Raw genomic sequence first — 27262 nt, forward strand, 5'->3', positions numbered from 1 at the left:
CAGGTCCTCCTGACTTCAGGCCAGTGCTCTATCCACTGTGCCACCTACCTGCCCCCCAGAGTGTCCAAATGCCTTGTCCGGGGCCATGTGGCTTGTGAGTGTGCCTGAGGCAGGATTCGAATCTGGGTCTCCTGACTCCCGCTCTAGCTCTGGACCATCTGTAAGTCTGTCTGTCTTAAGGTGGGTTTTCCTAGATGCGTGTGTGTGTGTGTTCACCTGTCCGTGTGCGCGTCCTTGGCCTGGTGGACCTGTGTGGTGCCAGGGCAGCGTTAGACGCCGCGTGGAGCCTCTGACTGCCTTATCGCCCCATGTGTTGTTTTTGTAAGAAGGAGTGACCCCAGCCTGCCCTCCCCGAGTCACCAGGAGCAAATCTGGAAAGCCTCTGCCCCGGGAGCTTGTGACCAGCCCCTCTCAGAGGCTGGTCACAGGATCAGTGGACTTGGCCGTGCAGAGCAGAAGAGGAAACCAAGGCCCACGGGGGACCCAAAGTCCCAGGGGCAGGACGGGGGCCCAGCGGGGTGCCCTTTCCTCCAGGCCGCCTTCATGCATCCTGTGCTGAAGCTGGGCCTCAGGGCAGAAGGGTCAGCCTGGTGTGGGAGTGACAGAGAGAGCCTCAGATGCTGGCTCCAGGGAGGTGTTGGCGGTTCCTGCCTCAGGTTACCTGTGCTAGGCCTTGGGTGTGAATCGATGTCTGGGAGCAGCTTTGCATGGCCTCATGCTTGTGGTTTGGAGGGATGAGAGCATGAGGTCTTGGGCCTAAGGCAGCACTGTTCTAGTCAGTCATTTATAAAGCGCCTGCTGTGTGCCAGGCACTGTGCTGTCGGAGCCTTGGGGCTACAAAGACACAAGACAGATTCTGCCCTTGAGGAGCGTCCAGTCTGAGGGGGGAGACCCAGGCAGACAGCTCTGCGTGAAGGCTGGGGTGGGGGGGGCTTCCTGGAGGGCCTGAAGGGCCCGAGGAAGGTAGGGGGAGTGGGTAGAGACGAGGAGGCCTGGGGGCCTATGTGTGGGACCAGCCAGGCCAGGGCCCTGCAGCGGAGGAAAGGCCTTGGAAGCTGAGGAACGACTGGGATGCCAGCAGAGGGTCTGGCCTGAGGCTTGTGAAGATGGCCCCGAGGAGGCCCCGAGGCCCCAGGCCTGGCTGTGCCTCCTGCCACCCTGTTGGTCTTGGGCTCCTCTGCTCTAGCCCAGACCAGCCCAGGGCTCCTGGAGAGGCCCTGAGGGATGGAGGAGCTCCCAGCCACTTGGCACGTCTCCTGCCTTTGGCACTCCTCACCCGTCTGTCCCCAGCTACTTTCTGCAGTCTCAGAAGCTGTTGCCTCAGTTTCCTCTGGGGGCAGATGGCCCACCTCTGGGGTGTGGCTGTGTCTGGGGCAGTGAGGTCCTCTCCCTGCCTCCTCTGGGAGGAAAGGGGCACCAGGCCAGGAGGCTGTGGCTGCCATCCCCGGTGGGAATTCTGGCCACCTCTTCCTTGACCTCCCCTTCATAAGGCTGCTTAAGCTCTGATGGAGAGGCCTGTGTAAGGGGGGGCAGAGGGCTGAGGTGGTGTGCTCACCTGTCCAGAGGCTGTGTAGACCCGCCCAATGGGCAGGGGCGCCCACATGTCTACTCATGAGCTGCTCCCCCTTTCCCAGCCTGGGTGGGGAGCAAGGGGAGGAGGGTGGGTGGTTCTGAGCTCCTTGGCAGGGCAGGGTGTCAGCAGTCCTAATTCCCCGCCTCCCGTTGATGGGGCCACACTTAAATGTAGCACTTGGCAGGGCATGGAGTATTGGAGTCAGGGAGACCTGAATTCAAATCCTGCCTCAGAGCCCATGTGACCCTAGATGAGTCACTTCACCACTGCCTGCCTCAGTTTCCCCATTTGTAAAATAGGGAGGATCCCCCTGCCTCCCAGGGTTGTAGCAATGCCCAGACGTGTTCCCATTTGTAAAGTGTCCCATCCCTGCCGCCTCTGGGGCTGAGGCCCGTGCTGGCACACACAGGTGTCTCCCTGCTGGGGACCCTCAGACACGGAGAGTGGGAGGAGGGAGGTGCACTGCACCCGTTTTCAGGAAGGGAGCACCTCCTGAGTCTGTTGCCCTGTGATCCTCTAGCCCAGGGCTCCAGGGAGGGAAGAGGGGGAGGATGGGGCCTGACTCTGAGGCCTCCAGCCCAGGGTTTCTCTGCATCGGGAAGCATTCAGCAGGCAGGTTCTCCTTTCACCCCAACTCGGGAAGCATTCAGCAGGCAGGTTCTCCTTTCACCCCAACTCCGATCGCAGCCAAGTGCCCACTGGTGAGATGTGGAAAATGGGCTCCTCAGGTGCATGCCCCATCTCAGCATGGGGGAGTTTGGGGGGCTTGGGCAGAGAGTCGGCGGTGGGACCCTTGTGCCCTGCCTGTCCCTGCTGCTGGAAGTGGGGAGCGCTGCTGCAGCCCCACACCTCTGGCAGCCCTGCCTTCCTGCTCAGCCCCTTTGTCCCCCCTCGCAGTCGGGCCTCGAGGGGCTGGGATCTGAGGCCTCATAATTCCAGCTCAGGGAGGGACTGGAGAGAGCTAGTCTGCTCCCCTTTTTTTACAGATGAGGAAACGGAGGCCCAGAAAGCAGAGGTAGCTGGTCCAGGGCCACACAAGTAGTCCCTTGCTCTCATTTCCATCCAGGGAGGCCTGGTGCCCCCAAGACCTCCTGGGGCTAGGGCAGGAGTCACCTCAGAAGTCTGACCTTTGGCCATCTGTGCTGGGGGGCAGGGGTCACCGGGCCTGATGCTGGCCTGCGGGGGGGGGGGGGGGGGGTTGGGTCAGGCCTTGTGGGCCCAGCCTTGGCCCCTGGCTGTTAACTAGGTCTGCTTCGCTGTTTATTGGTAGGGCTGGGGCAGTGCCCGGGGAGCAACCAAGACTGCTGAAACCCCACAGAGCACGCTTTTGGGTGTGAGGAGAGTTAACATGTGGCCGGGAGGGAGGGGGAGGGTCTGGCTGTTTCCAGCTCTGACGGATCTGTGTGTGGTGATGGGGAAGGAAGCCCATGAATTTCTCTCATTTACCCCCTGACAGGTCTCAGGCAGGGAGACAGGCCTGTCGGAGATTATTAATGACTCCGGGCAGGAGCCGGGTGCGATTAAGGGAGAGCCAGAGATGGGCCGTCACTGAGTCCGCCGCCGACTGCGTGGGGCCGACCGTGGCGCTGATGGATTTGGGGAGGGGCCAGCTGGAGAGCTGGTGCCCCCAGCTCCTGAGTCCTGACTGACCTGTAGCCGGCCGACCACAGCAAGTTTTATGTGTCTGTGTCACAGGAAGGGCTGGTTCCAAGAAAGCCCAGGGTGAAGACAGTGACGGCTTTAGCGACAACAGCCTGGATGAGTCTTCTGGCCTGAGCGGGGACAGTGAGGACCAAGAGGGCAGTGATGATGACGAGGACAGCGGCAGCGACTCTGAGGGTGAGAGGCCATCGGGGCCAGGAGAAGGCCGAGCTCCCCATCGGGGCCACATCTGGCCAGGGGCTGGCATCGAGAGCCTCAGTGATTCCTGTCTGGGCTCAGAGCCCAAATGGGGATGGGAAGGGGAGGGGGCAGGCTGCCTTTCAGGGGGCTGGGGGGATGCAGGCCTCATCACAGGAGACACCGGCCAGCTGCTCCTTTCTCTCCTGCTATCTGGAAACAGCAGCGGCCTCAATAAATTAATTAGCGCCATGATTAATTAGTGATGAGAAACCTCGGCTGCCTTGTTTCTCCCTGATAAAGCAGAATTACACCTGCAGCCTGTGCTCTCTTCCTCCCCCCAGGCCGAGAAGCCCTGAAGCTGCCCCCGGCTGAGCTGGAGAGACTGGCCCAGGGGGAGGAAGATGTGGTGGAGGAGCTGCAGCTTTCTGATGAAGACTGAGGCCTCTGCCCTGCCCCATGTCCGTGGAGGGAGGCTCACAGAGGAAAGCTCAGATGTCGGGGCTTTTATTGGTCTGTTCTTTACAGTATAAAGAAGCTTAAATGTACCGAGAAGTCTCTAAGAAAAGTTGGTGGCACGTGCAGTGTTTTGGGGGGAAGGGGGGTACCATCAGTTCAGAGCTCAGGCCTCCAGCCCATAGGAGTCTCTCGACCTGTTGGGAGGCCAAGCCCAGAGTCCCTCTGCCTCTCAGCCTGGCCCGGACAGCAGCTGCCCTAGAGGCCAGGCCCTCAGCCTGCCCACTTCTGCCGTTGCTTTCATCTGTCTTTGGTATTGTTTGAAATTGCTAGAAATGCATAGACACCTGAATCAGGAACTGAGTCCAGTCTTGGGGGGGGGGGGTGGAGGCGGCCGGCCTCCCTGGGCTTGGCTGGGACAAGTCAGGGCTGTTTGTCTCTGTTTCAGACCCTCGAAGCTGCTTCCAGAAATTCTTTGGATTTTTCCCCTCTCCTCCTGGGCCTCAAAGTCCTGGAGTTTTTTCCTTTCCCCCCTTTTTTTTTTTTGGCCTCAAAAATACAAAGCTGGGCATGGCAGGGAATGCGCCCAGGGCCAGATCCCCAGCCCGCCTGGCAGGGCCAGGAGTGAGGTGGTCCACAGCTGCCCTTGGCCAAGCAGCCCTGGGGAGTTAGGAGGGAGGCTTGGGCACGTCCCCCATCCCCACCAGCAGGGAGGGAGTACCATTCTCTTGTTTAGGGGAACCTCTGCTTGCCGAGAAGCTGCCCCCAAAGGGGGATGCGGTGTTGGCTGGGGAGGAGGGCTGAAGCTCTCCCGGCACCTCCCTGTCCGTCGTCCCCCGAAGGCCAGGGGCCTGCAGAGGGAGGGCCACGGGGAAGCTGGTCATATAGAAAAGTCTGCCCACACGCTTGGCCACCTGTGGGGGAGGAGAAGAGCGTTGGCTGGCCAGACACCAGGGGCCTAGGCCAGCCCTACAGCTGCCTTGACATCTGAGGCCCCTTAGCTCTATCCGGGAGGGCTGGGCACACAGCACTGAGAAGTCAGAGGTCTGGTCTCTGGGGCATCCGATTTGGGAATTGCCACAGGGTATCACTGCCTGTGGAAAAGGCAAAGAAGGGAGGGAGAGCAGGAGCCCAAGCCAGCCCAGGCTAAGGAGGGAGCTCACAGACATCCCCACCAAGCCTGAAAAACCCTGAGGCCCAGATAGGCTTCTTGTAGCTGGGCTTCCAGCCCGGCACCTTTCCAGAGAAGTGGAAAGAGCAGTCTCAAGTCCAAGGACCTGTGTTCAAATTCTAGCTCCTCTGCCTGGGGGGACCGCTAATGACAGTGAGGTTCCGGCTTCCCAAGGGGCCTTATCGGGGGCAGGGTGACTCACGTGGGAGCGGATCTTCAGGGCAGGTCCCAGCTTCAGCCCCATGTTAGTCAGCAAATGTTCTTCTGTCAGCAGGGGCAACGTCTCCCCATCTATGGCCTGTTCTCTGAATACCTGGGAACGAAGGGGGCCAGTGATCAGCTGATAGGAGGTCATACAAGTCGGCTTCTCCGAGGGGGGGCCTCCAAGTGGGACAGTAGTCTCCAGGGAGGCTGCCATTGGCACCCCTCAGAGCTTGTCCCAGGTGCTCATAAGCATCTGCCTCAGTTCTTGGGGTAGTTCCCACCTCTGAGCCCTCCCTGCTCCAGGCCCTGGGACAGCCCAGGGGTTTCCGGAGGGAACTGAGTAGGGAAGCCAGGAAAGCAAAAAAAAAATTGGTTCAACTGCCAGCAGAAAATGAAATCTTTTTCCCCCTCCCACCCCAATCTCCAATAGAAGACAAATCCCCTTTGTGCAGCTGGCCAAACCAGGCTGGTTGGTGTGTGCAGCCCCTGGGGCCAGACTGCCAGGGCAGAGTGACTCCCCTTCCCCCACTTCCCCCAGGTCCCACCCCCAGACTGGAGGAGAAAGCTGCTCCACTCTGGGGCCCTGGCGGGAAGGGGATTGTGTGGTTTTGTGTCCCAATGTACACAAAGGCTAGGGGCTGGTGGGGGCCCATCCCACCTCAGACCTGAACAGTAGTGGCCCCCTGCCCCTCAAGGACTGCAGAGAGCATTGGCTGCCAGGGGGGCTGGGGGCCATCTGTGAGGGGGCTGGAGGAAATAGCTATTATCTGAGTGTCTGTGACTGGCTGGGGCAGGGGGCAGAATCAATGGTGACATGACCCCCCCCCCCCACGCCAGCTGCCTCCCCTCCCATACCGGGGCGTACTCTCCACAGCCAGCCAGGCCACCCACGAAAGTGCACACGTCATCCACTGTCCACTTGCTGACGTCTTCGGGGCCCACAGTCTCCTCCCCACTGTCCAAGAACAGTCCCCCCATGGTGCCTGCACAAGGAAAGGGGGGGGGGGTGTCACTGGGGACAAGAGTGCTTAACGGCAAAGAGGAAGGTCTGGGTCATCCTAATGTGCCCCTTCCCCCATGACAGTGCCACCCTCTGAGGCCTGGCCCATCTCAGTCCATCTGTCCACCTCCCTGGCTCTCCAGTCTCTCTGGGGAGGGGCTCAGTCTGGCTCTTGGTTTCTGAGGTCCCCCCCCTTCCTCCCACTCTGGCAGAGTGCCAGGGACTCAGCACTAATGTTCTGTGGGCCCTTAGTCAATGCAGGGCTTTTGTCTGACTCTTTGGAAGCTCTCAGCCAGTGGGGGGGATGGGGGGTGCTTAAAGCAGTTTCTTCCCACTGAAGGCCACACGGGGGCTAGATTTTCAGCACTCCCCTTTCACCAGCCCCATTGGGTGCACCCCAGCTACACCAAGGGAGAGAGGAGGAGGAAGTGGCTTCTCTCCGGAGGCAGAGGAAGGAGGGGTAGACACACCTACCTGCGTGAAAATAGGGGCTGACGGTGTAGGGGAGGCTCAGAGGCAGAGGCGGGGGCAAGGGGGCACCCAGGAGGGGTGCCTTCCCCTCAGCCCTGCCTCCCAGGCCATGGCCTGGAGAATCACCGCTGGGCCCACCAGCTGTATCCTTCGGGCCATCACAGGTGCGGCTGGCGCCCCCAGCTTCAGTCCGGGGAGCCTCAGCCTCCTCACTGTCTGACTCCTTGGACTCATCTCCTGGGCTGTCCTGGGCCCGAGCTCCTGGACCACTGGCTTCCTTGGCCTCTCCAGGCCTTCCGACCCCCTTTCGGGCAGCAGGACGCTGCCGGGCCTGCTCTCTGGGGGGTGTTGGGGGGCCTGGGCCCGGGGCTCCATGTGGGGGCAGGGCCAAGAGGGGCGCTGAACTGTGCCTCAGCACCAGCATGGCACTACGCCTGCGTTGTAGGTCCTCATGTAGAGAGGAGGGGGGCAGGGAGTGGCTGTCAGGGCCTTCATGGGTTCGAAGAGCAGGGTGTTCCTGGGGCAGCCCCAGTGGGTCCCCAGTCAGCAGCCTAGGCCTGTGCAAGGTCTCCAACTCCTTCTGCCTAAGTAGTTCTGCCGACATCTCCAGCCTGGGGGAGGAAGATGGGGGTCAGGACATCCCTGCTTCAGCAGGCCAAGTACCAACCTCCACCTCTCCAATCAAATGGACCTGGGCAGGCCACAAGTCCTAAAAATGGGGCTGGTGGCTATTTGCAAGGCTGTTTGAAAGGTGCCTCAGAGTGGCTGGGCCCACCCGCCAGCTCTAGGTCCCCTTCCTCTTCTCAGCTGCAGGGAGGGGGAATATTGGGGTCACCCTCACCTGGCCAAGCTCTGTTTTCGGAGGATGTCCTGTTGTCTGGCAAACATCTCAGCCTGAGCTGGCTGAAGGAAGCCATATCCTGGCCGATGGAGAGGGCAGACAGACATGGCTGGTCAGTCCAAGGCCAGGCCACATGCCTTACCCCTCTTCTCCAATGCACACAGACCACCAGCCTGAAGCCCAAGTTTTTAAGAAACACACCAAGAGGGGTCCCTACAGCCCAGTTCCCAGAGCTAAAACTAGACATGTGCGTGCGCGCGCGCGCGCGCGCGCACACACACACACACACACACACACACACACAATCATGTCCCTACATACTGCCCTCCTCCCCTCCTCACCTGGGGTCTGGCACAGGGCTGAAGGCACACCCAGGAAGGGGGGTCTGAGGTGGGGTCCCAGAGCAATGTGGGGGGCATTCTGGGGCGACAGCAGTGATGGATGGGTCAGGTCCCTGAGGGTAGGAGAGAATCGGGCTATGCCGGTGCACCCAGGTCAGCTCAGTTAACCCTCTTCTCAGGTCCCCCCAGAGAGGTGGAGGAGGGCTGAGAAGCAGATACTCCTGGGCAGCTCAAGAGGCCTGAAGGGGGTTGGGGTACTCAGACTGCTTGTAGGGGGAGCCCTGTCTGCTGATGGGGGGACTTGTTCATTCCCACTTCCCAGAATCTCCCTTGGCCCCCGCAGCCCCCCTGCCCAGGCACTAATTGCGCCTCCGCCGCTGGGCGGGCAGGAGGGGGGGAGCGGTCGATGCGAGGCTCGTTAAAGCCTCCATCAGGCCCTGCCCCCGCCCCCGGCGGCGCCAATTAATCTCGGGCGGCGGCGCGGAGGCGCTGACCTTGGCGGGCGCCTGGCCGGGCTGCAGCGGCAGTAATTACTCCACTGCGCAGCGAGGCCAGCCCGAGGCCCTGGGGCACCCCTCACCTCTACCCACCCCTCACCCTCCGCAGCCCGCTGCGGGAGCCAGCTTGGCTCAGCCCCCTCCCCGCCTAACGCGAGGAGTTGGGGGTGGGGGGCGAGGTGGGAGGGAGTCTCCCTAGGATGCCCTCCCCCATTTTAAAGTCAGCAAAGCGGCAGGTTGGGGTCTTGTAGGCTGCAGTCTCTCCCTATCGAGTCTCTCTGTGTGTCCCCACGCTCAGCGACCACAGAACAAGAGATCTCCTTGTTGTCCACAGTGCCCACCCTCGGGTGCCAGCCCTCAGCCTTCACCTCCCCGGAGGCCGAACTCCCAGAGCTGCCCAGAGAGCTAGCTTCATGTAGAAGCTCTCCCACCCCTTTATGCCCCCAGGAGCTGACTCCCATGCCCCTTACCTATCTGAGAAATGCCCAGTGACAGCTGTATCCCTGTGGGGGGGAAGGCCCTGCTTCCGGCGCTGCCCGGCCCCCCCTCCAGCCCCCCCTCCAACTCCAGCACCCGCAGAACTGCTGGAGGATGAGGGAAGGTGGGGCTCCAAAGCCCCGGGGCTCCTCACGGCAGCTGCAGCTGCAACCTCTTGCCTGAGCCTCAAGAGATCTGGGGAGAGAGAGGGAAACCCCATGAGCAGGCAGCCGAAAAACCCTGTAGCCATCCCGGGGAGTTAGGGGCTCCCGCCCCGCGAACTTGACATTGGGGCCAAAGGCCAGAAAACAAGGCATGCCTCCCTTCCCCCCAGGCTGGGTGTCTTAAGGGCCAAAACTGGGAGGGTGAACACTGGGCAAAGCTAAGCTGTCTGAACATGGGGAATGTTGAGAAGGGATACCCAGAGCATGGCCAGAAGAGCACAGAGGGCAGAAGGGACAATAGGGCATCGGGCCAAGAGTGTCCAGTGGGGCAGTCTGGTGTGGGAAGATGAAGAAAGGGATGGGGAGCAGCAGAAACAGGAGCCCAAGGGCAAACAGCATGGAGCCCCCTCCCCCCCCAGCAACCAGAAAGTCTCAGCCCCACCCACACCTTCCACTCTCAGGGTTTTGGGGCTCCCTTGAGCAAGAATGCAGGAAAGCCCTTCCCACCCACGATGGAAAGAATGAAAACTTCAGAACCCCAACCCCTAAAGCAGGATGGGGAACCCCAATCACCCACACACTTCCTGGGTGGCGGTCTGGGTCCTGGGGAGCCAGGCGGACCCCCACAGGCACCCATAGCGACTGGGAAACACAGAAACAGCCAGCCTCCGGACCAGGAAACGGCGACAAGGAGACACCCTTCCCCCACACATGCATACATATACTGAAGGGAACCGGGGGACCACAGAAGGAAAGACCAGACTCCCAGCCGCACCCCACCTCCCATTCTCCCTGTGGCCAGCCAGGCCGGGAGCCGCTGGGTTGGCCCAGGCTGGGGGATGAGGGAAGCTGCGCAGCTCCCGCCTGCCCTCCCCTAGCCCTGGCAGCTCCCGCCTGCCCTCCCCTAGCCCTGGCAGCTCCCGCCTGCCCGCCCCTGGCCCTGGTTCTGGCCCTGGTCCTGGCCCCCGCCCCCTCCCCGCAGCCTCGGTGGCTGCTCACAGATTAATGACCCGAGAAGAGCCAGCTCCGGGCCCGGCCTGCCCGCCTGCCTGCCTGCCTGCCTGCCCGCCCGGGGGCCTGTGATTTCGCCCCGGGCTCCGCGCCAGCTCCGGAGCCGCATTGATCCCCAGTGACCGGAACGGCCCCCGCCCCTCCCCCCCACCTCCTGCCTCCCTCCCCTCGGCGCTCAGTTATTTACAGTCGGGCCCTGACGGCAGCGGGACGGCGCCGCCGGGAGGGGGGGGCAGCCCGTGACTGACAGCCCAGCTCCAGGCACCACGGCGGTGCCAGCGCCCGCGCCTGCCCTCCAGCCCCCAGCGCCTGCGGCACCGCCCCTCCTGCACAGCCCTCAGCCCTCCCCCGCCAGCCGCTGGAGGGGGGGGGAAATGGGAGGAGGAGCAGGGGGGCGGGGAGGCAATTAAAGGGAAGGGTTTTAAATTATTAAGATTTTGTGAATTATTCAGGCCGAGGAGGCCAGAGCAGTCTCCCCGCTCCTCCCCGCCCCCTGCCTGCATCGCAGCCGTCCCTCTAAGTGTGAGAGTAAAATGTCACAGAAAAACCTGGCTCCCCCAGCCCTTGGCAACCACCTGAAGCCGCACCCCTCCCCCCAGCTTTTGTGTGACTGTCTGACTTGGGAGTCTCGTGTGCGTGATCCTGTGTCAGAGCGTGAGGCTGTTTGCGCGTGACAGTGTCTGACAGTGTGTAAGGCTGCTCCCATGTGTCACTGAAGCTGCACGTATGACAGACCACATGAGACTATGTGTGGGACCCGGAGAGGACGAACCTCCCACTGACCCAAATGAGGCTGTAGGTGACTGCCAAGATGTGTGAGCAACCTCACTGACCCTGGGTATGACTATCGTGGTTGCTGACTGACATGGGAGTCTGACACATAGGGAATGTGAGCCTGTGATACTGAGGCTGGCTACAGTATGTGAGGCTGTGTCTGTGTCTAAATGACCACAGTCTGCATGTGTGGCAGTGGGGGCAGAGGCAGAAGATGTCAGAATAGCCACACCCCTCCCAGACTATTCGTCTCTCCTATCTCCATCAGCCATCTGCACAGGTGATGGGACAGGCAGCTCTGGCCTCCCCCCCTCAAGAGGTTGCTAGAGCTGACTGACCAAAATCAGGCCATTCTGGAGGAATAAGAATGGGGAAAGTAGATGGGTGGGATGTTGTAGCTGGCAGGCAGGCAGGCACACAGGGCATGGCCAGAGGATGGAAGGGGGCGGGGAGGGCAGAGGCTGCAACACTCTGGCACATCGCTGGAGTGGATGGGACCAGGAAGGTCAGGCCAAGGGCAAGCCTGGAAGAGGTGCCCGCCCTCCGGGAGGGTGGGCAAAGCTAGCAGGGACACTCACCACTGTGGCTGGGCAGGCCCACGGTGCTGGCGAGCTGGTAGAGCCGCTGCTGCTCCTCAAAGGCGCCTGGCTCACTGAGGGCAGACATCATCCTTCGGTAGTGCTCCTCCGGGGTCATCTGGGGAGCGGGCTCCTCTCGAAGAGGGGAGGGGGAGGGCTCTGGGGGGTAGGGGAGAAGCAGGGAAAAGGATGAGCTTCGAGGGAGCAGGGAGGCTGAGGTCTAAGGCGGAAAGCACTGATGCTCAGGGTGTGGTGGGAGACAGCCCCCATAGTACATCTGTCATATACATTCTTTCTTAATTCAACTCCATTTAAATTATGTATATAAAGGGAATCTTCCTAATGCCTTTCAGGCATGCCTGACACCAGCATACAGATTGTCTCTCACATACATATATGAGTGGGTACACATGTTCACATGCACATACATGTTCATAAGTCCTCAGGTTTGCCTAAACTGGTAAGTGCAAATCCAGGGTTTCCCTGGGAGACATCCGCTCGCCCAGCTTGGCAGGGACAGGCCCAGGCCTCAGGCAGGGCTACCCACTGGGTAGCCTGGGGGAACCTCCCCAGACACTGACGTCTTTGGGTCAGCCCCTCCCCCAGAGGCTCAGCCCTTACCCTTGGGGGACTCACTCCTGGGCTTCTTCTCCGAGAGGCGGTCACTGCCGCCGCTGCTGGGGGAGCAGCCCCGCCTTTTGCCTAAAAGGTCATCTGGGTGAGGGGAAGTGGTAAGGGGGAGGGGAGGCGGGGCAGGGGCAAAAGGGAGGAAAAAGAGGGGGGAGGGGGAGGAGGGGCAGAGAGAACAGCGTCAGACTGTCAGCTCCGGCAGCCCCTCGGACTGGCCAAACCCTACAGGCACTTGGCAGGGGCAGGGGTTAGAAGGCCAGCACCCCCCCCCCTCCCCAGGCCACAGCTCTCCAGCCCAGGCGCCTCTCCCACCCCCAACAATCCGCGTACTGAGTTTCATGGTCTGTGCAGCCGCCCCGGGGCCCCCTGGGCTTCCGACAGGACGCGCTTTTCATGTCCTGAGCCAAACCCGGCAGAACGTCTCCCGCCAGCCTCGCCGACCTCTGCACTCCCCCTCCCTCTTGCCTCTCTCGTCTTCAGAATCTGAGCCTTCCTCCCAGTCTTTGCCTCTCTCCTCCTCGGAATCTGAGGTTCCCTCCCCCCTTATTATTTCTGAATCACTCCCTCTCCGAGTCTCTTTGAATCTTTCCTTCTTAGAGTCTTCCCCTGTCAATCTTTTCCCCTGAAATCTCTTCCTTTCTCAGTCTCTCCAAATTTCTTCTTTCAGTCTCATTTCATGATTTTCCCCTCTGATTCTTTCCCTTCTCATTCCTTCAGAATCTCTTCCTTTCTGATTTTCTGCATCTCTCCTTGTCTTCTTGTCCACCTCCTCTGTCCTGTCTCTGACTCTCCTCAGTCCCATTTCATCTTTCTCCTCTCTGAATATCTTCCTTTCTCACTTTCTGCCCCTCTGAATCTGTTCCCGAGTTCCTCTTTCTGATTCACTCTCTAAACCTATTCCTCCCAGTTTCATTTCATCTTTTCTTCTCTGAACCTATCTTCTCCTCCTGAATTCTCTCTCTCTCTCTCTCTCTCTCTCTCTCTCTCTCTCTCTCTCTCTCTCTCTCTCTCTCTCTCTCTCTCTCTCTCTCTCGGAGCCTCTCCCCCTTCTGAGTCTCTCCTTCTCTTCCTCCCTCCCCTTCAATCTTCTCCCTTGAGTGTCCGGAAACGCCCGGAAACGCCGGAGCCAAGCCTGCATTAGAGCAGCTCCCCCCCTCAGAGCCCAAGCCTGAGGCCGTCACAACCACAGCGTCCCCCGATGATCCAGAATCAATATCCGCCCGTAACTAGCGGGAATAGGGCTGATGAACAGACCCAGGGAGGGAAGGGGATGGGGGGGGAAGAATCTGAGAATCCACAGCCTGGGGACAGGCATGGGGGCAAGTGCCAGGGCTTGGGGACACTATAGGGACTGGAGAAAGGAGGAAACTGTCACTGGGGGCATCAAATCTTCCTCATCTATCAAGAGCTTGTTAAAGATGCTCCCAGGAAACAAACGCCTGTAATTGACAGACTGGAGATTGCACCTGGCCAGGCTGACAGCCCCGATGGGCACACCAGGGCCCAGGACATCAGCTGGCTCAGGGATCCCCACATCAGGACTGTGGGTTGACCTTCCTCTCTCCCTGCCCTGCCCCCTCCGCTTTGTCCGAGATCGTCAAATCCACCTGTGAGTCCTGACATGAAGCTGCCAACCTGAACCCTCAGGAAACCTGCCCAGAACACACACAGCGGCTCAGCTCTCCCTCCTTCCCTTCCCAGCCTGAGGCAAAAGTGGCCCAAGTCAGCTCATTTCTAAATTAATGAGGATGGAGCTGCCCAGAGCCCCAGTGAGTAGTGACTGCCCTCTCTGCACCTCAGTCTCCCACTCAGTGAAATGGGCCCAAAGGTTCCCCCTTTAGTAGGGATTAAACCCCAAACAGCCAGAGCTAGTAGAATGCTTTGAAGTAAGACCAGAAACCTGAGCTACCCCTAGGGCAAGACAAGTGATCCATTCTTTTACCTAGCTCTAGGGGGAGGGATGGGGCAGCTTGGTGGCAAAGTGGATAGATTGCTGGGCCTGGAGTCAGGGAGAACTCCCGAGTTCAAATCCAGCCTCTGACACTTATTAGCTATGTGACCTTGGGCAAGTCACTTTCCCCCTGTTTGCCTCAGTTTCCTCATCTGTCAAATGAGCTGGAGAAGGAAATGGCAAAGCACTCCAGTATCTCTGCGAAGAAAACCCCAAATGGGGTCACGAAGAGTCAGACATGACTGGACAGCAACAGGGGGAAGGATCCTTGCCCCCAGCCCAGCTTCAGTCACCGACAAAGGAAGAATCAGGAATCACCACACAGAGACTTAATGTATTTTGGATATCACTCCCATTTTTCGCACAAAGAAAGTGAGATTCCAGGAGCTTTCATGATTTGCCCATAGTCATACCACTAATGTCCAATGCCACTGATTATTCCTAGTCCAGTTCCCACTTTAGGTGAAAATCCCAGACCATTCTCTGCAGTCTCCCTTTTCTCCCTCACCCCCATCCTATGGGGGCGGCTGTGTAGGAGGGGCAAATGTGACTCGCCCCTCAGCTGATGCCAACACAGGCAGCAGTGATAGCCTGGACACCACCCCATTCCCATCCCCAGAGAAATGAAGCCCAGAGAGGTTCCGTGCCTGGGCCAAGTGACACAGCCGCAGCTGGCATTCAAACTCACATTGAGTGGTTTCCAGCTGGTAAGGAGCAGGTCTGAATGAATGGGAACCCCCTCCTCACCTGCCAAACTCATTAATGGTTCCGGTTTCTCTGGCGGAAGATGCTTTGCCGTCCCCCCCCCCATCCTTTTTCTTATTCCCTTAATCTGTCATCTTTATCAGGCCGGGAAGCGCCGGGTGCCCCGATCAATCTCCGCATTAGGGCTGACAGAATGGTGCTAATAACTTATCGATCTCCGCCCGTCAGGCCCCGCCGCCCGGGGCGTCCAAGGTGGGGGTGGGGGGGTGGTCAGTGGCAGCAGCTTCACAGGCCCGGAGAGACCCAAGCAGAGACACAGACATAGGGGATGGGATGAGAGTGTGTATGAGAGTCAGAGATCGAGAAGGACGGGGAGAGACCACAGAGAGACACAGGCAGAGAGGGGGCTTAGGGCCAGGCAGAGACATAGACACAGAGGAGACCGACAAGTAGAGATTAGAGAGGGCAGGGAAAGAACAGAGAGGCAAGGAGAGAGATGTGGTCTGAGTGTCAGAGGCAAGAAGATTAGAAACAGAGTTCCAGAGACAGAATCAGGGAGAAAGTAGAGACAGGGAGTGAGATAAAGAAAGGGAAGGACCCAGGCAGAGATGGGGGCAGCAAAGATTTTGAGACCAGAAACAGGAAATGATATACAGTAAGACAGAGACAAAGGCAGACAGACCGAAAAGACAGAGAGAGAGGGAGAGGGAGAGAGAGAGAGAGAGAGAGAGAGAGAGAGAGAGAGAGAGAGAGTGTCAGGGGCACAAGCAGAGACAGAGATAGAAGACAGAGACATTGAAAGAGACAGAAAATGACACAGGTGGTGGCTGAGACAGAGAAAAGGAAAGACACAGGTGGAAGGAGAGACGGAGGGAGACAGACACATATGGACAAGGTGAGAGACGGCAAAAGATGAAACAGAAGCCAAGAGACAGAGACAGAGACCAGGGACAAGGGCTGAGCAAGAAAGTAAAGCTGTAACTGTGCTTGACAATCAAGGCCCTCCATGGCCGGGGATCTCCTTCACATTGACTCCTCCTAGGCCCTGGCCAGTCAGTCAATGAGCCTAAGAAATTGAGCACTTACTACATGCCAGGTACAGTGCTAAGACCAGCTGAGCTGCCCCTAGTCTGAATGACGCTGCTTGCTCCTGCCTACCTCTGGCCTTTTGCCCAGGCTGTGCCCTAAGCTTGGTATGCCTTCTCTCCCCTTATCACCCATGATAATTCCTGCCTTTTCTTTAAGCCCATCTCAAAAGCAGCCCTCCCAAGAAGGGAAGGGGCAAGGAAAGAAGCCTTTATTAAGTGCTTACTATATGATTGGGTCCTCACAGTAACCCTGTGAAGTTGGTGTTATCATTATCTTCATTTTACAGTTGAGGCAACTGAGGCAGACAGAGATGCAAGTGTGGGTATGGGGAAGGCTGATGAGCTAGAGGGGTTGGGGCAGGGAAGCTGGGGCAGAAGGTATAAAGCAGGATCAAAGTCACTCATAGTGTCCTCCCTCTCCACAAACTCCCCTCCTCCCCCCACTACTGGACACCAAGACATAAATATAGACAAACACAGAGACCTATCCAGCCCCAAACAGAGCTCTCCCAGAGCTAAACTCTCCAGCTGGGGGAAGGGAAGGTGGGGAAGGGATTGAATTTCTATAAATCACCTGGCTCATAGGCAAATCTGCTGCCTTGACACAGAACCACAGTCTTCCCTGCCCCTCCCAATCTTCACACATATTTTGCCATCTTTGCTCCTGAGAAAGGAAGACTGGGGGGACCTTGGACTGTGGGTCAGTGAAAACACCTCCGGTTTTCTGGAAAGTGAGATGGGAGACAGAGGCTGAAGCTAGCCAGGGTCAGAGGATGGAATCCAGCATGGGACTGTAGTCTTCAAAAACACAACTCACTCAGACTTGGATTCTTTGGGGGTCAGAGAGAGTAGAGCTTTTTCTCAGGGAGAAAGGCCAGAGGGGCCAGCCTGGGGCAGCACTAGGAGAGGAGCTAAAGCTGGGAGGGCTTGTGAATCCTCAGAGCTGGCACTGCCACAGCCCCAGGATGGAAGGAAGAATCTGTTTTCCCTTCAGACCAGTTACACCCAGGCTTAATAACTGCTTCTGTATCTCTTCCTTTTTCAGGAAAGTGCTTGCCTTAGCTCTTTAGTTGTTTGGGGAAGGGGAGCCAGGAAGAGAGAAGGCAGGTGTTTGGACACCTGCATGAGGTGGGGGGGGCAGAGCACCCCTGGCTGGGCTGGTGCTGGCAATGACTATGGTGAGAGGTCAGCCAGGGAATAACTGTTGGGAGCCAGCTGGCTTCCCCCCCGCCCCCCAGGACTCCAGCTAAATAAGGCAAAATCACAGCTACTATTTGTCCAAGGCTGCCTCATTCCCAGGACTCAGGCCCGAAGAAGCAGGGGATAGGGTGGTTTGAATCCCAGCTGTGCTTCTTGTGACCTGGTGCGATTTTAACTAGGCCTGGCCTCAGTCTCATCTTCTGTAAAATGGGAGAGCTGGACAAGATGTAAGGTCCTACAGCTCTTCATTTGGACAGTTTCTCTTGTAAGGTCTTTTCCAGGTCTAACATTCTAGGGTCTGTATTCTAACAGTTTCTATGTTGAGGCCTCTCCCAGCTCTGACCTCTTCCATCTCTCCTCCTTCTAAACCCTTGTTCTCTCCTGGTTATGAAATTCTCTCTTCTCAGATCCCCTCCAACTCTAAATACTAAGATCCTGAAAGTGTCCATCACAGAAGGAGAGCAAATGTCACCTGGCCATTGCCTCCCAGCTCTGCAAAGTCAAAGCCACAAGCATGTAGTCTGACAGGAGATGTGTTACACTCAGCAACCAGGGCTGACATCCCGCATGCCTTGGGACTCACTCTCTCTAAAGTCCACGGTGACTAGAATCTCAATGTCCCTGCTCATGGTTAGTATTCCCCACTCTCTGTCTCTGATTAATGTTTCTAGGTCAGTGTTGATGACCCCTAGTTAGCGTTTCCCCATCAGTGTCCTGGTCACTGACCTCTAGTCACTGTCAATCATCGTCCTATCATCAGTCCCATGACTACTGTCCCCTAATCAGTTCCAAAGTTACTGCCCCATGACCACTGTCCTCTAATCAGTTCCTTGGTCACTGTCCCCCAGATACCATCTCCCAGGCAGTACCTGGGTTAGTGGGTTAGTGTCTCTAGTCAGTCTCCTCCTCACTATCCCCAGTCAGTTCCTGGTTAGTGTCTCTAGTCAGTTTCCTGGTCACTATCCCCCAGTCATTTCCTGGTTAGTGTCTCTAGTCAGTTTCCTAGTCAGTTCCTGGTTTGTGTCTCCAGTCAGTCCCCTGGTCACTATCCCCCAGTCATTTCCTGGTTAGTGTCTCTAGTCAGTTTTCTGGTCACTATCCCCCAGTCATTTCCTGGTTAGTGTCTCTAGTCAGTTTCCTAGTCAGTTCCTGGTTTGTGTCTCCAGTCAGTCCCCTGGTCACTATCCCCCAGTCATTTCCTGGTTAGTGTCTCTAGTCAGTTTTCTGGTCACTATCCCCCAGTCATTTCCTGGTTAGTGTCTCTAGTCAGTTTCCTAGTCAGTTCCTGGTTTGTGTCTCCAGTCAGTCCCCTGGTCACTATCCCCCAGTCATTTCCTGGTTAGTGTCTTTAGTCAGTTTCCTAGTCAGTTCCTGGTTTGTGTCTCCAGTCAGTCCCCTGGTCACTATCCCCCAGTCATTTCCTGGTTAGTGTCTCTAGTCAGTTTCCTAGTCAGTTCCTGGTTAGTGTCTCTAGTCAGTTCCCTGGTCACTATCCCCCAGTCATTTCCTGGTTAGTGTCTCTAGTCAGTTTCCTAGTCAGTTCCTGGTTAGTGTCTCTAGTCAGTTTCCTAGTCAGTTCCTGGTTTGTGTCTCCAGTCAGTCCCCTGGTCAGCATCCCTGGCTGCTACAGGCCTTCACCTTGGCCCTATTCTTGCTTCTTCCTTCTCCCAGGACTGAGGATTCAGGGCTGGCTTGTGTGTGATTAAGAGATCTTGAAGAGTGAGGGGGGGCCCCAGCTGGCACACCAAACATCTCGATCATTACCTCGGCTCACGCCGGCTCCCGGCCGATCGATAGGGCAATTAGATTTTATCAGCAGCCTGCTTGGCCTCCCTCCTGCCGTCACAGCCCTAGAACTGCTCTCTCCCTCCCCCGCCCCTCGTCTTTCCCCCACCCCACCCCCGGCACCAAAGACAGAGGCTTCCCCCAGCTACAGAGACAGAGATAGAGAAAGGTGGGAAGGGAGATACAAAGACAGCAAAAGTCACAGACAGAGACTAACAGCATCCGTCTGAGATGCAGAGATCAATGGAGAGAAATAGAGAGACTGACAGAGACAGAGGGAAGTAGTGAAGACAGGTCCCAAAGTATAGAGGGAGGGGCTGTGATGGGGTGGGGGGAATCAGAGTAACAGAGATGGAACAGCTCAGTTTAAGGAAGCCCCCAGACCCATTAGCTCTTTTCAAGTAAGAACCCCTCACCCAGTGTCCCCCGTCTCTGAGTCACCTTTGACCCCCCTCTCTTTCCTCTGCCCTGCAAAATCAGTTATTGCCTAGATACATTTTACCTCTCTCAAGTTCCCTCCAAAAAGCTACCAGCTCATCTCTCCTTGTTCTCTACTGTGTGTCTGAGCACCCATCACTTACCAAGCTCCCCAGGAGTGAACTCTATCCTTCCCTAGACCGTCACAAGGACCCCAAATGGGCAGCCTCCTTCTGTCCCCTTGGTTTTTCTTCCCCAGACTTTCCATTCCCTGAGACTTCCATTCTTTCAATCCCAGGGCAATTAAGGCAGAGGGAGCCAGTAAACAGCACCCACATTGCCCCTACCTTCCCTCATCTTTCCTTCCTGCTCCCCTCCCCTAAATTTCCCAAACTTCCCTATATCCCTCTCCAAGGAAGGTGTGCTCCTAAGACTTGAGGCCACTCACAGGGATAGCTTCACCTCTCCGCTGGGAAGGACTATGGGTTGCAGGGAGATATGGGGGTGAACTCATGTACACAAGAGTGGGCATCTAGCTGGGGGTGTATGTGTAAGGGTATGTGACTGGGTGGTCAAGCATCCATGTGTCTCCATATATTTATCTCCATGCATCTGTGGGTGTTAGCAGAGGTCTGGCCAATTTAGCCTGTTCTGTGTGTGTGTGTGTGTGTGTGTGTGTGTGTGTGTGTGTGTGTGTGAGAGTCCCTACCCTCATATGTCTCTGGAGCCTGCCAGTCAGGGCTAGGCCTGTAGCCTGGATGAACGCAATGGTGGGTCCCGAAGGTGGCCCCAGAGGACAGCATCCTCCCCAGCCTTCCCCATCAGGTTTGGAACACAGAGAACAGACATCTTCCCTCCACCTCCATGACTCTGACCCAGACCCTGAACCCTCTGGGCACTGGCCCTCTCACCTGCTGGACCCAGGCCAATCTCAACGCTGCTTCTCTGGAATTCACAGCGGCTTTGGCGCTCAGGCATAACGAGGTGGCGGCTCTGGTGCAGATTGGAGATGATGGTAGAGAGGTCACTGTCACGGCTGTACGGGAGGAAGAGAGACCAGGTGAGAAAGGATCAGCCCATTGGCTCCAGAAAGGTGTGAGCCTGGTGTGTGTGTGTGTGTGTGTGTGTGTGTGTGTGTGTGTGTGTGTGTGTGTGTGTGTGTGTGAGAGAGAGAGAGAGAGAGAGAGAGAGAGAGACAAGCTGGGTGGACAGGTGCGGGGAGTGGGAGAATGGGGTTGAGAAAGAGTAGGGCATAGGAATGAGGAACAGGCAGGGATGCAGACCAGGAGGGGTGAGGCCCTGAATACACAATGCCAGAAGTGTGTTGTTTTCCAGTATTTCCATCCTAGAAAACCCCCAGGCCATTCAGCCAGCCAGGAGTCTCTGGAGGCAGCCTCAAGGCCAAGCATACAGTAGGTGCTCAGTTAATGGTTGTGGAATGAACAAATGCATGCATGACTAGATGCCAGAAGACCTGGGCTCTAATTAGGTCTCGTCCCCAACCCGCTAGGGGACTCCAGGCAAATCACCCCTCTGGGCCTCATTTCCCAAATCTTCAAGATGGGAAATAGATCCTTGGTCCAGCTGCCCTTCCAGAATCAGGGTGGCAAAAAAGAAAAGGCACTAACTCAGCTCTCTGGGTCAGGAAAAGACAAGAGGCATTTCTAGGGTCTCAGTGTCCAAAATGCCACGTCCAACCTACAGACACATAGTCACACATCCAGGTACACACAGAGATACTCAGACACACCCACACAGAAACACAGTTATATAAACTCAGAGAGAGGCAATCACCTGTAAATTCAGGCTGAGTCACATACAAAGTCACACATATATAACACAACATGCAGACCCACAGTCACAGGCACCCAGAGTCACCAATGTACACACACACACACACACACACACACACACACACACAAAGTCATAGATACGTCCAAAGACAAACACATATACTCATACAGAAATAAAAAGGTGCACAGAGATAAAACACACACACACACACACACACGTGCGCACACACAAGCATGCACAGGCACACAGCTACTTCAGGGACTGGAAGGTTTCATTCACCTGAAATGACAGGTGTCATTCATTAAACCTCCAGATTGCAATCACTGTCTTGCATACGAATCACTCCAGGCAGGCCTATTTACTTATAATAAATGGGTATTTGTAATGCCTTCCTGGTCCTTCTTGCTTTATTTCCTCAGGGTTAGTCAACCTGAGTTTATATTTACAGATGGACAGAGAGAGAGAGCAGGAGACCCTGCAGAAAATCTCACTGGGCATGGGGGGGGGCAGGGAGAGAGAGAGAGAGAGAGAGAGAGAGAGAGAGAGAGAGAGAAGAGAGAGAGAGAGAGAGAGGAGAGAGAGAGAAAGGGGGAGAAGGGGAGAGAGAAAGAGAGAGAATGTGTGTGTGTGTGTGTGTGTGTGTGTGTGTGTGTGTGTGTGTGTGTGAGGAGGAGAGAGAAAGGGGGAGAAAGAGAGAGACAGAGAGAGAATAAGACAGAGACAGACAGACAGAGAGACACAGAGAGAGTGAGACAGAGAGAGAGAGCGGAAGCATGTGTGTGGTAAATGTGGGCTCTCAGCTTTTCCCTCCCTCACCATATTAACACCTTCATCCAGACAGGCAGAGGGACACAGATACAGATACACTTGAAAAACCCAGTAGGACACCCCCCTTCCATTCTGGTTTCCACTACTGCCTCCTCCCGCCCTGGACCCCTCCTCGATCCTGCCCCCACAACCTGACCACCCCCACTCTCAGGTCTGAGGAAGAAAACCCCTCCCTACCCTTGAAGGGCTGATGCTGGCTGTGCTTCCTCCACAGAATGACCAGGAGACCCTAATTCAAACCTCATTAAATATCCCTTCACCCCAGCTGCCCCCCCCTTCTCCAGGGACTAAGCTAGGCTGCTGTCCCTCTAATCAGATCAGTTTCCATCAGAAACCCTAACCTGCCCCTCTTCCCCCTAAGTACTGGGGCTTGGGCCTGGACAAAGAGATCCCCAGGACCAGCCAGGGGACACTGAGGGCCAGTCCCTTCCACCCTCTCTGACAGGTGCGACCCCCTTATTTCACAGTTCATCCCTCTCAACTACCCTACCTGCATCAAGGGTCTGACCCTTTCCTCCAGTGAAAGTCCTTCCTTCCTTAGATCATGGCCTTACCCTCTTCCTTGACCCCCAGGCTCCAGGGCCGCCACAAGCACCCTGCCCTCTGGGGCTGCCAGCCCCTTCCCCCCAAGTGGGAAGGCCTGATCCCCTCTGAGCTGCCCTTCCCAGCATTATGCAAATAGCCTGAGTTGTGAGCAGTTTATAGGATTAATTGGGAGTGATTAGCAGTTTCTTTAATCAGGCGTGCATCAATGAGAGGACAGAAGGGATGAGGCAGAGAACTGCTGGCCTCAGCACTGGGGGACAACAGATGGGGAGCAAAGGGGGCAAACCAGCCAGCAACCAACCTTCCCATTCTGCCTAGAGTTTCTCCACCCAGGGACCTCTCTTCTACCCTGGAGTCCCAAAGGCAGAAAAGAGAGCTTGAAAGGCACAAAAGACCCGGGTTTGACAGAGGTGATTTTGAAACCCGTCATGAAACTCTGAGCAGGTCACACTCTCTGGGCCTCAGTCTCCTCCTCTGTAAAATGGGGCTAAGATGTCATGCCTACATCACAGGACTGTTTATGAGGTTCAAATGAGAGAATATAAGGAAGGAGATTCCCAAACATGACATATTGATGGTATCCTGGGCCCCTCTCCAGGCCTCTGTCTTGCAGAATGAGTGCCCGCCTGGATAGAAGAGGTGGTTTCCTCTTCCTAGAGTTCCCTGTACCAGTGGGCAGAGACTGTTTGAGCAGTTGTTTTTGGGTCTTCAGAACCTAGGGCAATGTCTGGCACATAGCAGGCCCCTGAAGAACTGACCGACAGAGAAAATGCCACGGAATATTATTCTTTTTCAAAGTTGCTCACACCTGTGGGCTCCTCGCCACTCCAACGGCCCCCCAGAGGCCAATGAATCACCACCGTGGACCTCCCCACTGGCCTCTCCCTTCTCCAGTCCATCCCCCACAAGTCTGACCATGTCATTTCCTCAGGGAGGCCCCTCACTGCCTCCTGGATGGCCTGCCCTCCTCCTTCCGGCATTCAAGGTCTTTGAGGGGTACCTCCAGCCCACCTTTCTAGCAGCATCTCACCCTGTTCCACTGTGGAGTCCTCTCCCCCCAGGGCATCACCCAAGCCTTGCCCTATCATGCCACTGTTCGATCTCTGCTCAGACCCCTCCATTCTCCTGGAATAGACTGCCTGCCTTCTTCCTCACCCACCCCCTCCAGCATAGTCTTGCCCCATCTCTCTCCTTCTATGTAACCTTTCCTAAGGGAGTCCTGTCTGCAGCACTTCTGGGCCCATCCCAGGAGGCTCTGACTTAAGCACATGGGACCCCACATCTAGAGCTGAAAAGGACTTTGGAGGCCATCAAACCCAGCCCCCTCATTTTCAAGATGGGGAAACTGAGGAACACAGAAGAGATGTGACATACCCAGGGTCACACAGCTAGTAAGTGGCAGAGATGAGATGCAAATGCAGGTCATAGGATAATAAAATTAGTCTCAGTGGGTGGGACAGGGGTTCAAGAGAAGGACAGAATTTGGAACTCAAAATTTAGGGGGGGAAAAGGAATTAAAAAATAAATAAAAATACATTTTAAAAAGAGAATACATTTAGAGCTAGGAGAGACTTCAGAAGTCACCTCCTCCAAACTCCTCCTTTACAAGCAAGGAAACTTAGGCAGAGGAAGAGGATGTGACCAAGATCACACAGGCAATAAGGGGCTGAATGAGGATTTTATCCCAGGTGGTCTAGCTCCAAATACTTCATCCTTCGAGCACACTGTTAGCTCTGCCTTGGGTTGCTCCTCTCTCTGTGGCCCCCATTCTCTACCTGGACACCTCTAATCTCTCATCTACTCCCTCTAGGTAGCTCTACTGGGCTCCAGGGGGAGCCGGCTGGTGGTCCTGATTCACTGCTACCTATTCTGGTACCCAGGAGGAAGAAAAGGAGGTTCAGAGAAAAGATCTGAGCAGAGACAGATGCAGAGATGTAGAGAAAGACAGGCAAGGAGAGGGAGAGCAATCAGGACTGAGGAAGAGACAGCCCAGGGTGATTGCTTAAGCCTCCTACACCCGCTCCCTGGCAGACACCTGCCTGGCCCTCCAGGGAGCAGGATAGACTCTTAGCTGGCAGGATGTGCCTGGCTGCTCCCGCAGACACCCTCCCCCACCCCATCCACACTTTGGGTTCACCTGTTTCTCCATAAATCCCTGGAAGCTAAGCCTGAGCTAAGCAAAGGGGCTAAGGACTCCCTCCCCTCCTAATGCAGAATCAAGGGGATTCAGCAGGAGAGGCAGACAGATGGAATCTGAGTTTTGCAGACATTCTGGACCCACAAGGCTTCTGGTATCCGCCCCCCACAACCCCACCTCCAGTGGCCCAGGCAAGTCCAGGACGCTGACTCAGCAAGAAGGGCCAGTGGCTGGAGGTGGGGATCGGCTTATTGGCTCAGGGCACCCAGCTCATCGCCTAAATCCCCTTAATCGCATTGTCAGCTCCCCGCAGCTCTCCAAGAGAAGGGGGGAGGGGGAGGGGGGAGGCTGGCCCCACTCCAATACCACACCCCTCTAAGGCTTGGGGGCCAGCCGTAGGGTCAAAAACTCTGGAAGGATTGGGAGCTTTTCCATCTGTGCAGAACAGATGGACAGACACGCAGGCAGACAGTGCCCTGCCCTGGGACCTGTCATCCCTAATGTAGGCTGCTTGTAGAGGGAAGGAGGGGGAAGGGTGGCTCTCCCCTCTGGATAGTCTATTAAGTTCTTGGGGTTTTAGGGCTGCAGCAGACCTTAGCCCACCCAGTCTACCTCTTTATTTCACAGATGGGGAGAGCAAGGCCCAAAGAGTGCAAGTGACTTGCCCAAGGTCACACAGATAGTGAGCGACAGAACTCCTTTAGAGGCCGTTGGACCATACTGCCTCTCGATGGGGACAGGAGAGAGCTGGGTGAAAACATGGAAAGGATGGAGGACTCCCAGAAGATGAGGCTGTGTCTTCCCCACCAGGCCGGGCCAGACCAGACCAGGTGCTAACCAAGAGCATTCCTCCTCCTCCTCCTCGTTTCCCTCTCAGCCTGTGGACTCCCAAGGTCAGCCCGTGCTGCCTCCCACACCAGGCTCCTCAAGGGCCATTTCTTCCCTCAGCTCAGGGTTATGCCTGCCCTCAGCCCATGTGTATGGGAGGGCTTCCCCTGGGAACTGGTGGGGCTCAGTGTCAGAGCAGGGACGGAGAGGCTCCTATCCCGGATTCCCGGGGGGGCCCGTCAGCCTGGGGCAGGAAGCCTGAGGAGATAGGCTGGCAAAGGGGAGAAGGAGACGCCAACTTGATTTCCCCACGGGCTCTGCTGGCAAATTTATCCTGTAATGTCCCAAGTAAAAGGCCCATAAAGTGTCATTAATGTTCATGACAGGTCATAAAAATGATCAGTTGAGCTGGCAACTCCAAAATGAGGTAGAAATAAGTTTAAAGATGTTTTTATTGTAATTCTGCTCCATGATCTGGCCCTTCTTGGGAACATAAATACCTCTGGAGCCCAGCCAGGCCTAGGGCCCCTCTTCTGTCCGGCACATTCACCCTCTTGTCTACCCTCTATCTCTCCTATTGTGGCTAAAGGCCCATTTTCCTTAGGCTCCTTCCAGAGATCCAGGGAAGGCATTTGATTCATTCATATACACACTAGACACAAAACTGTTACACAGGCTGGCCACTAACCCAGCCCTCCAACCATAATGCTGGGGGAAAGCCCGACCCTTGGCAAATCACCTGCCAGGTCTCAGTTTACCCAATTCTAAAATGAAGGAGTGGTAGGTGGTCTCAGATTTATCTCTATCTCTAGCTTGAGACTGACGAGCTTATGATTATCCAGAAGCTCCCCCACCCCATCCCTAGGCCAACCATGCTGACTTCTCTCATGTCTCTCTATTCTGCCCTCTTCCCCCAAACATTGACTGTCCTCTGGCCCTCTCCATGGCTCTCCAGAGGACTAGAATAAGACCCTTCCCAGGCCCCTTTCATGCTTGGAGAGTGTCCTCCCACCCATTCATGTCCCAAGTCCTCAGGCAGGGCTCTCCTGGGGGTAGCGCTATGGTTATTATCTTAGCTCCTCGGGATGTCCGGGCCCAACAGACCACACACGTCCCTCTGTCCTATGATGGAGGCTTAGATTGAAATATATTCAGCCAACAAGCCACGACCCCTCCAAGGCCAACCCCTCCCAATGGCTCCCCACCCCTCATGGCTCAGATAGACCCAAAAGGCAAATTAAATCAGATATTGTCCCAAATACCAGTCTTGGGTCACTGGCTTTGTTCCATTAAAGATTTAGAGCTGAGAGTCTCCCAGACCTCTAGACCCAAGATGTCAGGCTCAGGAGAGGACGGCAGACTCCTCTTTGCGCGGGAGACAGCTGCATTATGATCCTCTGGCTATCCATACTCTGGGTAGAGCCAAGGCCTGGTAATGGCTGACTAGGAGATAAGCATCCTCCTAGCCTCTTGGGACCAGGGGGGGCAGGGGAGGGGGGACTGCACCTCTCCCACCTCAGTCAGCCCCAAGGATGCAGGTGCCTGCAAAGTGACCAGGGCTATGAGGATGAGTGGGACCGGCCAAAGATAAGGGGAAGGACAAAGGAAGCAGAAACAAAGGAGAAGACTTGGAAAGGAGACAGAAGTCAGAGGAGGGATGGTGGAGAGCAGAGCCCCCAAAGACTAAGGACACCCCCTCATTTAGACAGATGAGACAGCAAAGGCCTTAGAGACACACAGTGACAGAGACACAGGGAAACATCATGCCTACGTGTCAGTAAGTGGCCCAGAAACCCTTATCCTACCAGACACCCAGGGCCAGGGGCTACCTGCAAGATGTCTCTCGGAAGGAGATGTTCAGATCCCAGTGAGTGTGTACCCTGGAGAAAGAGAGAGAAGGTCAGTTCTGGCCCCTTCAGCTCGTGTCTCCCTCATTTCCCCCTTCACAATACCCCC

The 27262-nt window shown here is 56.4% G+C and overlaps 2 protein-coding genes across 7 annotated transcripts in view; one reads left to right on the forward strand and one right to left on the reverse strand.

Moving 5' to 3' along the window:
- NOC2L (NOC2 like nucleolar associated transcriptional repressor) overlaps nucleotides 1–3980 on the forward strand; it is a 39316-nt gene extending 35336 nt beyond the window's left edge. For 2 of the 3 annotated variants that reach the window (XM_020976858.2, XM_020976863.2), the window contains exons 18-19: nucleotides 3269–3412; nucleotides 3757–3980. In XM_020976858.2, coding sequence (XP_020832517.1) covers nucleotides 3269–3412; nucleotides 3757–3854 — 242 coding nt within the window. In that variant the 3' untranslated portion in view covers nucleotides 3855–3980. The other variant, XM_078145789.1, reaches the window with a different exon arrangement.
- SAMD11 (sterile alpha motif domain containing 11) overlaps nucleotides 3904–27262 on the reverse strand; it is a 45266-nt gene continuing 21907 nt past the window's right edge. For all 4 annotated transcript variants that reach the window (XM_020976884.2, XM_020976898.2, XM_020976891.2 and 1 more), the window contains exons 4-14: nucleotides 27136–27186; nucleotides 20085–20209; nucleotides 12019–12111; nucleotides 11398–11556; nucleotides 8864–9065; nucleotides 7897–8009; nucleotides 7556–7634; nucleotides 6718–7325; nucleotides 6099–6226; nucleotides 5242–5352; nucleotides 3904–4782 (exon numbers count right to left, since the gene is read on the reverse strand). In XM_020976884.2, coding sequence (XP_020832543.2) covers nucleotides 4537–4782; nucleotides 5242–5352; nucleotides 6099–6226; nucleotides 6718–7325; nucleotides 7556–7634; nucleotides 7897–8009; nucleotides 8864–9065; nucleotides 11398–11556; nucleotides 12019–12111; nucleotides 20085–20209; nucleotides 27136–27186 — 1915 coding nt within the window. In that variant the 3' untranslated portion in view covers nucleotides 3904–4536. The remainder of the gene's footprint in view (nucleotides 4783–5241; nucleotides 5353–6098; nucleotides 6227–6717; nucleotides 7326–7555; nucleotides 7635–7896; nucleotides 8010–8863; nucleotides 9066–11397; nucleotides 11557–12018; nucleotides 12112–20084; nucleotides 20210–27135; nucleotides 27187–27262) is intronic.

Source organism: Phascolarctos cinereus, unplaced genomic scaffold (assembly GCF_003287225.1).
Source record: "Phascolarctos cinereus isolate Bilbo 61053 unplaced genomic scaffold, phaCin_HiC Scaffold_726;HRSCAF=1367, whole genome shotgun sequence".
Lineage (NCBI taxonomy): Eukaryota > Metazoa > Chordata > Mammalia > Diprotodontia > Phascolarctidae > Phascolarctos > Phascolarctos cinereus.